We start from the raw sequence: 13,509 nt of genomic DNA, 5'->3' as shown, positions 1-13,509 counted from the left end.
TTTGTCAACACACTGTTAATCTATCCCATCCATAACCTCTACTTGTCTGTATCCTCCCTGTTCCAAAGAATTTTAAGTCAAATGATAGACATTATGTATTTTATTTATAAGATTTTTAACATAGAATAGAAATTAAGAAGGTGAGGACTTCTAGCTTAGCTTCTGAAGTAGGAGGACCCAGCTGGAATTTCTAGCACTCTAAACTTATTTATTCTTTAAGCTCTAGTTACTCGTTTTACAAGTCCAAATCAATTTGTTATCTTTGACATGTTCTGTCTCTCACATTTTAATTTAAACAAAGGTTTTTCTCAAAAATTTTTAATGTATTACATAATTGAGGTTTATAACTTTAAATTATTATGCTTTATTTCTTATAGTACAAAAACCCACAACTTATTCCCCTTGAGAACCTCATTGCATTCAAACAAAGCCAAGAGAAACTAGCACCTAATTTATTTGAACAAGGCGATTTTGGACACCTTCGGCTTCTAAAGGTCAAAATAGAACCATCTGAAGTGAGACAAGGAAAGGACAGTAAAAAAAGGCAAGTTTTAAGTGGAATTTTATTTGAGACTATCACTTATCTGCAAATTTATTATTAGTTGAAAAAAATATAGTTAGAAAAGTGAAAGTTATCTGGTTCAACCTCCCAGCCTGTACACAATTGAATATTCTATTTTCATATCAAGTGTCATGCATTTGAACACGTCTTGTGATGAGGTAAATTCCTATATTGTGACAGATAAATACTGTTATTTTTTCCATTTTATTAAGGAATTCCTTACTGGATTTCTTTTTTTTTTTTTTTTTTTTAATGTTTTTAACGTTTATTTATTATTGAAAGATAGAGTCAGAGTGTGAGCAGGGGAGGGGCAGAGGGAGAGGGAGACACAGAATCTGAAGCAGGCTCCAGGCTCTGAGCTGTCAGCACAGAGCCCGACACGGAGCTCGAACTCACAAACCACTAGATCATGACCTGAGCTGAAGTCGGAGGCTTAACTGACTGAGCCACCCAGGCGCCCCCTTACTGGATTTCTTAGGCCAGAAGATTCTTTTACATTTTTCTGTAACATTATGAGCAGTTTTATTTTGTAGGATAAACATTTGGCGTCTCATGCAATATTCCATGTACTATCTAATACACTGAAGTAATATTGTTAATTCATCTTACCATATCCTCCAGATTCTTACATAAGGAGCAGGGGGGTAAGTGATGTGACTTGTTTCAGGACACTAAGAAACATGCATGTAAAAAAGCACGGCTATGACTTCTTCTTTTTTTTTTTTTAATTTTTTATTCAACTTTTATTTATTTTGGGGACGGAGAGAGACAGAGCATGAACGGGGGAGGGGCAGAGAGAGAGGGAGACACAGAATCGGAAACAGGCTCCAGGCTCTGAGCCATCAGCCCAGAGCCTGACGCGGGGCTTGAACCCACCGATGGCGAGATCGTGACCTGGCTGAAGTCGGACGCTTAACCGACTGCGCCACCCAGGCGCCCCGCACGGCTATGACTTCTAATAAAGAACATTTATAATGTTTTATTCATAATGGGTATTCAAAAATGTATTGACTGGTAGGTTATTAAATAAACATGAACAGTTTTGTTTATAAGGATTTTTTTACATATTGTGTATTGTGTATTGAGTCCAGAAAATATTTTTAAAATTTCACATTTATCAGACCCTAAAATCTGATACCAGTGCCCTTTTTCCAGAAATAGTTCCTTCCTTCCATCTTTTTCAGGTATTCCCTCTTCAAAGTAAGTCTTCTTCTTGACTTTTTTGGGCCTTCTTTCCTCCTTGCTGGGATTTCAAGGTCACTTAAGTGTGCTTAACTTCTTCAAAAGGGTCAGTGGAGGTATCCCATAGGGCTTCTGAGGTCAGCTTAGAGTCTGCAGAAAAGAGAGTTTGAAAATTACCTAAAAGGTATGACTCTGACCTGAGATTCCAGAAAAAGTTCAGTAGTTGAGGAACTAGAAACAGCTTTCGTGTGTCCCTGACATTTGCTTATATTTGCTTGTGTTCTAGCAGAGTATCCTGCTAATTTAATTATATATACCATTGAAAATAATTTATTGACATAATTTTGATAACTGTCTCCCTGTATAGCATGATATAAGTAAAAAACTGATGTTACTAAAACAGTAAAAACATATTTTATGCTATTTAACAGACAAAGACGACGAGCTGAGAAAGAGCTGCAAGAAAAAATATCAGAGAAGCTAAGGAGAAAACCAAGTGTGGCTTTCCAACCAGAGAGTTCCATTGTTAATGATAATGATTCAGAAATAGTTGTGAAATCCAAGGTACAGAAAAACTGCTATACATTCTTCCCTGCTTTGCATGTACACAGAGTTTGGAATGTCTCTGTGGTTTATCTAGTCTTCTGATTGCCGAAGCTTCTGATTGTGACTAGGAGAATCTTTACATCATTTAAGATGTGAAGCAGATACATAAACCTTGCTGCATCCCTTCATGGGACAGTGGACATACAGTTGCAAATGTGAAAAGCAAGTTGGTGGTAAATCAAAAACTATAGTGTAGAGCATCTGCCGGTGTGACTTTCTTATATTTAATCACTCCTTGCTTTTTTCTCTGATCTCTTAATGCATACCATATATGTTCTTTGGGTTGCTCCTAATACAGTTTAATCTCTTTTAGATGCCTCCAGCATTTCCCACACATAGGTTTGTTATGTAACCTATATATTTAAGTCAGATCTTTTCAAACATTCCTTCTAACTTTGATGACTGTTTACTTATTTTTGCAACAAATTAAATAAACATGAACAGTTTTGTTTATAAGGATTTTTTTTTTCAACGTTTATTTATTTTTGGGACAGAGAGAGACAGAGCATGAACGGGGGAGGGGCAGAGAGAGAGGGAGATACAGAATCGGAAACAGGCTCCAGGCTCTGAGCCATCAGCCCAGAGCCCGACGCGGGGCTCGAACTCACGGACCGCGAGATCGTGACCTGGCTGAAGTCGGACGCTCAACCGACTGCGCCACCCAGGCGCCCCTATAAGGATTTTTTAAAAGCACACTTCACTAAGTCCTCAAGAGCATGTGGGGAGGCACTTAGTAAAAATGTTGACTTCCTGAGCAGTTTTGATATGGTGGGTTACCATTTGAGTGTTAAAACTGCTCTGCAGTAGAGAACATTGCAGTTTAGTAACTGCATTAAATTAGTAATGTTCTTTTTTATTGTTTGACTTGTGAGTTTTGTGAACTCCTTCGTAGAGTTACTTTGATAGAGTAAATAAATATTTCTAGGATAGGTTTCAAATCTATACCTAAAAATTCAACAATTCTCTTAGCTATTGAATGTTTGCTTCCCCCCACCCCCGCTGCCCCCCAAATAATGAATGTCTTTGAGTTACAAGATTGATCATTTGGGGATTCATTTAGGAGCAACAAGAACATGGTGGTTCCCAGCCTTTGGATGATTTTGACATTCCTTTTGGTATGTATAAGCATGATTAATGTAGTATCTCAGTTCAAAGTTAAAATCAGCTTTCTAGAATTATGTGTATAAAAATGAGACAATTATTTTCAGTTTATCTTTGACAAGATTGAGTGTGTGTGTGTGTGCGTGCGCACGTTGTGTTTTGATGTGTTATCCGGTAGAGCAGTGGTTGACAAACTATGGCCCACAGGCCAGATCCAGACCATGCCTGTTTTGTAAATCAAGTTTTATTGAAACACAGCCATGCCTATTTATTTACACATTGTGACAGATTTTGCACTGCAGCAAGGTTCACTTGTTGCAAGAGGAGCCACATAGAATGCAAAGCCGAAATATTTATTATCTTGCCCTTTACAGAAAAAACCTGCTGATCTCTACCGTATAGCAGTGCAATTAATTAGAATCTCAAATAAGATACTGATATATAAGGCCTAAAAGGAAATTATGGAAGAACATGCCTGTCGAATTCCTCATAGAAAATACATGCACATTAAAGTAAGGAATCAGTTCAGAAAAGAGTACTTGCTTAGAAGATAGTACATTCTCTTCTTTCTTCAGTTGGTCAGTTTACTTCTTGCCACCAAATGCATGTATTCCCCGGGGCTTTCTCCTTAGTAATTTTCATACACACAAACGGTCACTCTCAGGACTTCAGCTACACTCAAATGATACTCAAAGACACATCTACCCTCCCTCATCTTTCTTTTCTACTTTCACCTTAAACTTAACATGTCCAAATTTTAAACTGGCATCTTGGCATTAGTGATGTCACCATTCACTTGATCGGTGAAGATTTTTACCTTGAAAGTCACCCTTGGTTTACCCCTCACCTTTGTTGTCCCACTCCTTCACTCAGTCCTTGATGTGGTCCTCCCTCTCTTTGTTGATATCACTGCCCTGCATCAAGCTTCTGTGTGCCTAAACCAAGCAGTTTTTTTTTTTTCCTAACTGACCTGCTTGCTTAGCTTGCTAATCCGTTTAGCATTCTTTCCCACTCACTTGTCTTAAAACCAGTTTCTTTTTCATTCTTAACAGTGGTTTGGGTTTTTTTCTTTTCTTTTCTTTTCTTTTTCTTTCTTTCTTTCTTTCTTTCTTTCTTTCTTTCTTTCTTTCTTTCTTTCTTTCTTTCTTTCTTTCTTTCTTTCTTTCTTCTTTCGGCTTTGTGAAGGTAATACTTGTTCACTGAAGAAAATTGAGAAAATACAAATAGGAATAGGAAGAACATTAAAATCTACCCCCCCCCAAATCTCCCATACATTTTTAAAAAGTTTATTTATTTATTTTGAGAGAGAGAAAAAGAGAGAGAGGGGGAGAGACAGAGAGACAGGATCCCAAGCAGGTTCCACACTGTCAGTACAGAGCCCCATATGGGACCTGAATCCACAAACTGAGATCATGACCTGAGCTGAAGTCAGACACTTAACCGACTGAGCCACCCAGGTGCCTGTCTCATAATTTTTCTGTTTAGAGATAGCCAGTGTTAATATTCCCCCAGGGTTTATTTTTTGAATGTCCTTACTCATATATATCTGTAAATACATATATACATATATACATATGTATACATTTTATTTATATACGTTTTTTATATTAGATATTCTACAATATCATTTTAAGTTTATTTATTTTGAGAGAGAGTAAGCGCACGCAAGCAGGGGAAGAGCAGAAAGAGAGGAGAGAGAGAATCCAAATAGGCTCCGTGCTGTCAACAAAGAAACCGACATGGGGCTTGATCTCACGAACTGTGAGATCACGACCTGAGCCAAAATCAAGAGTTAGATGCTTAACCTACCGAACCACCCAGGCTCCCCTCTACAATGCCATTTTTAATGACTGCATAGTATTCCCATGGATGTGTGTTGTGTGTATTTCAAACAACAATAATTCTCTACTTCTCTGACACCAGCTGGTGTCCTATAATTCACGTCAAGTCTGACAATAACCCAGAGTTAACACAGATGTCACAGATTAGTGGCTCAGTCCCAAAAGACTGACCAATTCAAGCTATCAGCTACAAACGGGTCCCTATACACTTGCATTTTTGTCCAGGCAACTACAAATTCAGGTATTGCCATGACTCACCCTCCAAGTTTACTAATTTGCTACAGTGATTCAGGAACTTAGAGAAATGCTTTACTTAAGGATTACAGTTTTATTATAAAGGATACAATTCAGGAATAGCCAAATGGAAGAGATGCATAAAGGAAGGTATGGGGACTGAAGGCACAGAGCTTTCATATCCTCCCTGGATATACCACTCTTCCAGCACATCCCCTTGCTCATCAATCCAGAAGCCCCCTTAGCCTCATTGTTTCAGGATTTTTATTGAAGTTTCATTGTAAAGGCATGATTGATTACATCGTTAACCATTGGTGATTGAACTACATCTCCAGCTGCTCTCCCCTCCCCAGAGGTAGGGGTGTGGTGGGGTTGATTATAGTTCTAACCCTCTAACCATGTGCTTCGGCCCTTTAGTGACCAGCACCTATCCTGAAGCTATCTAGGGGCCTAACGAGTCACTTCATTAGCATAAACTCAGATATAATGACAGACACTCCTATTACTAAAGAAATTCCAAAGACTTAAGGAACTTCATGCTTAGAACCAAGGATGAAGACTGTGTGTGTGTGTGTGTGTGTGTGTGTGTGTGTATTAAGTGGGCTCTGCACCTAGCACGGAGCCCAATGTGGGGCTTGAACTCATGACCCTGAGATCAAGACCTGAGCTGATATCAAGAGTCAGGACGCTTAACCAACTGAGCCACCCAGGTGCCCCTATATGTATGTTTATTATACTACCATGTGCCATAATTGATAATCTCTTACTCTTTTTTTTTCTTAATTTTTTTTTTTAATGTTTATTTTTGAGAGACAGAGAGAGAGTGTGAGCAGGGGAGGGGCAGAGAAAGAGGGAGACACAGAATCTGAAGCACACTCCAGCCTCCGAGCTATCAGCACAGAGCCTGACCTGGGGCTCGAACTTACAGGCTATGAGATATGACCTGAGCTGAAGTCGGTGGCTTAACTGACTGAGCCACCCAGACACACTGATAATCTCTTATTCTACTTTGTCTTCCTGGATGATCTCCCAGGAAAATCCACATCTAAACCCAAACTCCCATAATAGAGTTTGGATTTTGATTCTGCTTGCTGCTGAACTTCTCCACTTAGGTGGAAATTAACTCAAGTGCAGCATATACAGTCTCAACTTGTTGTCCCTCACCACCAACTGGTTTGTTCTCCTAATTCTCCATCTTCATTTGTGTCACTACCAACTCAACCCCAAAACATTGGCTATCTGAATTCCGTCTTCCCTTGCCTTCTCATCCAGTCAATGAGCAGGTCTTCCCTATTTTACTTCCTTCTTTTTAAGTTTATTTTTATTTATTTTGAGAGAGAGACAGAGAGAGAGCAAGCAGGGGAGGGGCAGAAAGAGAGGGAAACAGAATCCCAAGCTGACCGCACAGAGCCCGATTTGGGGCTCAAATATACAAACTGTGAGATCATGACCTGAGCTGCGGTCAAGAGTTGGATGCTTAACTGACTGAGCCACCCAGGTGCCCCTTTACCTCCTTTGTAATTTGTAAATGTGTCCTCTGGCCCCCACTCCTCACCATTGCTAGAGGTTCTTATTTGAACTATTGCAGAGCCTTCATCTATCTGATTGTCTTCACTTTTATCCACTCCAGTCTACGGTCCACACACTGGCTGGGGTGGTTTTTCTAGAAAATCAATCTGACCATATCATTTTCTTGCATAACATTTTCTACTAGATCCTCATCAGCCAGAAGAACATCTAGGTTTCTAGACTAGACATACAGAATCCTCCACAGTTTTGGTTTTGAATTCACTGAGCTGCCTTTGAGAGTTAACGTAGGCACCACCTCATTCAAAACGTCCATATTAGGGGCGCCTCGGTGGCTCAGTCAGTTAAGCTTCAGACTTTGACTCAGGTCATGATCAGTTCATGAGTTTGAGCCCCACGTTGGGCTTTGTGGTGACAGCTCAGAGCCTGGAGCCTGCTTCGAATTCTGTGTGTCTCTCTCTGCCCCTCCTTCCCCACTCATGCTCTGTCTCTCAAAAATAAATAAACATTAAAAATTTTTTTAAAAAGTCAATTTTGATAACATCTGGGCACCTCATACCTCACCTCCTTTGAGTTAGGTTCTCTGCTTTTGGATATGTTGGCTTCTCAATGATTGCTTTCAATGTTTTGTTATGTTTAAGAAATGCTACAAAATGATATTAAAACTTCAGCTGGATTGCATTTCATGGCCTGTGTAAGAAAGAAAGCTGTAGAATGTCAGGATGCAAGTACAAATACAGACCCAGGTAAAATGCTATTTTACTTTAATTTTTAAAATTCATATATTTTTTGCAACATTGCATATGTCTAGATTTTTTTCTTCAAAACAATGATTTAAAGTGAATTTTAAGTGATGTGATAGTAGTTACTCATCCCAGGTTCTTGTCTTCAACCCTGGTGTATACTTTACAAATTTTAAACTTAAAAAAATATTTTAATGTTTATTCTTGAGAGAGAGAGAGAGAGAGAGACAGGGCATGAGCAGGGGAGGGGCAGAGCGAGAGAGGGGCACAGAATCTGAAGCAGGCTCCAGGCTTTGAGCTGTCAGCACAGAGCCCGATGCAGGGCTCAACTCATGAAACTGTGGGATCATGACCTGAGCTGAAGTCAGATGCTTAACCGACTGAGCTGCCCAGGCGCCCTGACAAATTTTAAACTTTAAAATTTCACTTGAATTTATGGTAACTTAAGTAATACACAATAGAAATTTTTGTTCAAAATACCGTGGACTACATCCTAAATCAGTAGAGACAATGTTTTGAATTTGGGTTCTCTACGCCATTAATTGCCTTCACTGGGATTTCGTGCCTAAGACTGAGAGACCTGGGGCTGTGGCTGGTGAAGCTGAGTCAGGAAGAGAACTAGGTTGGATTTGCTGTGGGAAGGGCATACGTAACTATGTCCAAGAACAGAGGAAAGAAAAGTTGAAGGACCTATTATTTGGAATTTTGCCTGACAAACTTCCTCATTAGTGTAAGTGCTCTGACCTTTGTGCTGTCGCAATTCTTTTCTATGATATGTAGGAAACAGTTGCTCTTAACTGTGTTTAGAACCTTGCAAATGCTTTTTTAAACCTCTAATTTAAGTTATTATAAAATAATATTTATTGATATGGTTTCAAAATAATATATGATCATTATAGAATATTTGGATAATGTAGCAAGTTATGTAGAGGATGAAAGTAACTGTAATCATGCCACTTAGAAGTAACATTTTGATGATTTTTCTTTCAGTCTTCTGTTGCACATTTTACATAGTTTGGTACAGTAGATAGTACAGGTGTCCTCCCTCTGTGTCTGAACTCTCATCTTCCAAATATTATTACTATCTTCCCTGAGAATTTAACCCTTTGTGGGTCCCAGTGTTTGTCTTTTACACAGATACCTTTGGACACTCTCTACTCAGTCTCTTTAATATATTACTCAGTATTTATCTACATTATAGTTCAAACGTACATAGTGTATATATATATATGTATATAGTATATGCACTGTAGCATATACTTATAGTATTTATTTGTATTATACTATATATTTACTTACATTATAGCATATACTATATGTTTGCAGTATAACATCTGTATTCTATCAGATATGGTCAGTGTTATTGCATATTGCACACAAACTAATGGATTAAATGAACATTAGTTAAGAAGTGATGTTCAAAATGCCTTATATTTAGTAATCTTTGATGGATAGTTATTTAAATGTTTAAGAAGTGTTTACTAATGTTTGGCAGTATTGGATAGGCTGGAACACCTTTTTCTCCCCCATTTAAAAAGTTTCCTGGTATTTGACTATGCGGCACATTTTTTTAGAATGGATTAGATTTGGATAACAGAAGTTACCTATATTTTGGATCCTTTGCTTTTCACTTTGATGTCTGCTTATGCCAAACATTTATGTCATGAAAAAGTACTTTGTAAACATATTCCTTCTTCCAGCTGTGTCATAAAATATTTAACTAATTCTTTAAAACTTTTTTTAATGTTTATTTATTTTTGAGAGAGAGACAGAGATTGTGAGTGGGGGAGGGGCAGAGAGAGAGGGAGACACAGAATCCGAAGCAGGTTCCAGGCTCTGAGCTGTCAGCATAGAGCCTGACACAGAGCTCCAACTCACAGACTGAGAGATCATGACCTGAGCCAAAGTTGGATGCTTAACCAACTGAGCCACCCAGATGCCCCTAACTAATTCTTTATTGTTGAATGTATTAGGTGGTTTCTTGTATTTTTCTCCTATAAATAATGCCTCAGTGAGTATCTTCTCATATATGAGAGGTTTTTCTTTTTTTTTTTTTTTTTTTTGTCATCATGTTGATTTAGCTCTTTTATCTTTACTCATCTGACAGGTCATGAAAATGCATCTTACTATTTAGTTTTTCTTTCTATCTGAATGAGGTTGAGCATGTAGAAGATATTTTTTGATGCAAATGGTGAATACACACTTGGGAAACATTCTTAAAAGTTAAAGCCTTTGCGAAAGCCTTGAAGGTAGTTTGTTGCTATGTAGTCTTCTAAAGCTGGCAACCTGTTTGCTAGAAGTCTCTTATCATGCAGGTATCAGGCCCAGGGTAAATAATAATAAAATCTGAAATTATCGTTTATTTTTAAAAACTAAATTCGTAAGCTGTCTACTACCTTTAATACATGATATCTAAAAATCTGCGTTCATGTATTTAATTTTTGTTTGTTAATTTTTTTCTGTTTTTTTTCTTTTCACTTCAAATCTCCTCATTGACTACAAGATAAAAAAGCTGCTTCTCAAGAAGTTGTTTCTGAATGTTGTAAAAATGAACAAATCATTTCTTCCATATCAGGTGTGATTTTTTCTTTTTTTTTCTGCTAATAGCATTGCTACTTAAAGATTATGTTTTTGTGATGCCAAAACAAGAGTTACCACCATCCATAAAAACAGGAATAAAATCAGTCAATTGAATCCATAGAGATAGAATGATAATTTAAATATTTTCACTTTCCTTTTTTCTAGGTTTTTGGTTGTCATATGGTTTAAATTTAAGCCTTGGTACCAAGTTTCTAGTATTCAATAAAATGAGAAGTTATGTTTTACATAGGAATTTTGAAAGTAATGTTCTGTTAAAAATAAGATGCTAGGGGGCACCTGGGTGGCTCAGTTGGTTTAGTGTCTGACTCTTGGTTTTGGCTCAGGTCATGATTTCATGATCCTGAGAATGAGTCCCAGGTTGGGCTCTGTGCTAGGTGGGGAGTCTGCTTAAGATTTTCTCACTCCCTCTCCCTTTGCCCTACCCCTACTTGTGCTGCAGGGTCCCTAGGAAGTAAAATTAGAGTCCTACGACAGAAGGCACAGAGTTAGACCATTTGCTAACCTACTGTGGCAGGCTTCTTTATTGTACTTTTGAAAAGAAGCTAGTGACATTTGTAAAATTTCAATGTTAAACATTTTAAGGGGTAAAATTTGGCCAGGGCCTCTGTGAATATACTAGAAACTACTGAATTGTGAATTGTGCCCTTTTAAAGGATGTGAATTATATCCCAATAAAGCTGTTAAAACAAACAAATAATAAGAAACAGTGTTGAGCATAAAAAAACAAATTAGTTATGGGTTAATTTCCTAAACTGATTTTCTTGAAGTCTCCAAAAAAAACCATGACTTAATATATCTGAAATGGAAATAGGAAATTACAGCATTTTCTTGACATTACTTAGACACTTTATTATTCTTGTGAATCATTCATATGAAAAAAGCACTAATCAATCTGCATTTAATTATTAATTACTCCAGAGTAAATTGCCCTTAGGATAGAATAAATTTATTTATACCTGTGAAGCTTCTACTTTGATTTTTTTTTTTTTTAAGACTTTATTTTTAAGTAATCTCTATATCCAACCTGGGGCCAAACTCACAACCCTGAGATCAGGAGCCACATACTCCACTGACTGAGCCAGCAAGGTGCCCCCTGCTTAGATCTTTAACAAAAATATTTTACGTTGTTTGTTGCTTACTTGTTACAATGCTAATGACTTGGAGTTATTTGTAGATTTTTTAAATATTCCTGATGATTCTTTTCTTAATTTTCAGAACATGAGCCTTTGAATGTTCCTGAAGTGTTGGCACCAGATGTATATTTAAATCTCAAACTTTCCACTGAAATATCAGAGAAACCTTTGTCACCTTCACCATCTGATCCGGTACTAAATTTGGTATTGTGCTTTGTTCAGAGGTTATAATAATACCTTTGTGCTAAAATTTATTATGGTCATCTGCATTATTCATTTGTATAGATGAAATGAGGCTAAAATCTCATCTGCTACTTTGTTGAAAAGATCAAAAAATTAAGATTTAGAAATTATGCCCCAAAGTATTGTAAGCTAAGACCATAACACATACTTCCTGCAGCTTTCCCTAAGTTAAATTCATATAAGCTCCTCTTGTTTAGGATTAAACTTTTTTTTTTTTTTTTTTTTTTTACAGGGGAGGAGGGTTCAGAGTGGCTCTATAGAGTAAAAAGAATATAACTCTCTTTGATTTTATGTGTTTTGGTTCAGGTTGGACACACTTACATAAATGTTGTTGACATTAAAGCTGATGATCTACAGGAATTTCCTGTCAGAGAAGAGCCTTCAGATGATAATATTATCAGACAGCAAAGTGATCATCTGGAAGTCCCATCTTCTGCAGAGTTACATTATATGGCAGCTTCAGTTACAAATGCTGTCCCCCTGCACAGTTTTAAGAGTGAAGGTAATAATTTTTTCTTGCTTTTTAAGTAGGTTAAAAACATTTTGGAAAATTCTTCAGTATAGCCTCATTCCCCCTTCTTAGGTCTCTTAGCACTCCTCTTGGAAACCTACTATACTTCTGGATGTTTATATTCACATCTAGAAATGTTCTACTCGTCTCTTAAATACCTTATTTAGAAGGTTAGAATCAATCTTTGTATGCTTTTCATATTCTTGATAGAGTCTGCCACTTCCACCACAGATGTAATTTTTAAACCTGCAAAAGTGTCTCCATCCTGTCTAGATGGAAGAAGCTGGAGGGCAGCAATTTCAGAAGAGGAGGAGCCTGCTATCGCCTCACCTATACCGTCAGAAATACAGCAGGACACAGGTGAATGCTCTAGCTGTAGAACATGATTCTCCCCCTTCTCTAAATTACTGTTGTATAGAGATAAGCTCTAAAACTTGGTAATTGCAAAAGAAGCCAGGAAAAGGCGTTTCCCTTGGTATGGAGAGTGGGGGCAGATAGGTAAATGAGGTAGAGTCATGGTTCCAAGGCTGGGACTCATGGGTGTTTTGCAGGAGACTACAGCTCTGTTTCCACATATGTCTTTTCTTTTTTTTTTTTTTTTTTTTTAATTTTTTTTAATGTTTTTATTTATTTTTGAGACAGAGAGAGTCAGAGCATGAGCAGGGGAGGGGAAGAGAGAGAGGGAGACACAGAATCCGAAGCAGGCTGCAGGCTCTGCGCTGTCAGCACAGAGCCCGACGCGGGGCTCGAACTCATGGACTGTGAGATCATGACCTGAGCTGAAGCCGGATGCGTAACCAACTGAGCCACCCAGGCGCCCCCACATATGTCTTTTCTTAAGTAAGGAGGCTAAAATAAATATCCTGTGGGATGTCATGAGTGCTTTGGTGTTTAAAAGGAATTCTCATGTTTAAAAAGGTAGGAGAGGCGGCTCACTTAAGCCTCTGACACTTGATTTTAGCTCAGGTCATGATCTCATGGTTCGTGAGATCGAGCCCCGAATTGGGGCTGACAGTGCAGAGCCTGCTTGGGATTCTCTCTCTCTCCCTCTCTCTCTACCCCTTCCCTGAACACGTGCACGTGCTCTTCTTTCTTTCTCCCCCCCACCCCTTCGTCAAAAATAAACTTTAAAAAGGTGGGAGATTCTAGAATAGCACAAAGAAAATACACAAGTATGTAGCCAACCATAAAATATTACTAATGAAACATTCAGTTTATAGTTATA

The 13,509-nt window shown here is 37.9% G+C and overlaps 1 protein-coding gene across 11 annotated transcripts in view; it reads left to right on the top strand.

Moving 5' to 3' along the window:
• CPLANE1 (ciliogenesis and planar polarity effector complex subunit 1) overlaps positions 1–13,509 on the top strand; it is a 144,773-nt gene that overhangs the window by 85,920 nt on the left and 45,344 nt on the right. For 7 of the 11 annotated variants that reach the window (XM_086677296.1, XM_086677311.1, XM_086677305.1 and 4 more), the window contains 8 exons: positions 378–544; positions 2,176–2,308; positions 3,411–3,465; positions 7,695–7,799; positions 10,300–10,371; positions 11,613–11,722; positions 12,080–12,275; positions 12,495–12,644. In XM_086677296.1, coding sequence (XP_086533422.1) covers positions 378–544; positions 2,176–2,308; positions 3,411–3,465; positions 7,695–7,799; positions 10,300–10,371; positions 11,613–11,722; positions 12,080–12,275; positions 12,495–12,644 — 988 coding nt within the window. The remainder of the gene's footprint in view (positions 1–377; positions 545–2,175; positions 2,309–3,410; positions 3,466–7,694; positions 7,800–10,299; positions 10,372–11,612; positions 11,723–12,079; positions 12,276–12,494; positions 12,645–13,509) is intronic. The other 4 variants (XM_086677280.1, XM_086677276.1, XM_086677327.1 and 1 more) reach the window with 4 other exon arrangements.

The sequence above is a fragment of the Puma concolor genome, chromosome A1, assembly GCF_028749965.1.
Source record: "Puma concolor isolate L17-30 chromosome A1, mPumCon1.1.hap2, whole genome shotgun sequence".
In the NCBI taxonomy this organism is placed as follows: Eukaryota; Metazoa; Chordata; class Mammalia; order Carnivora; family Felidae; genus Puma; species Puma concolor.
The sequence above is the reverse complement of the archived record's forward strand: the minus strand, read 5'-3'. Positions and strand labels throughout refer to the sequence as shown.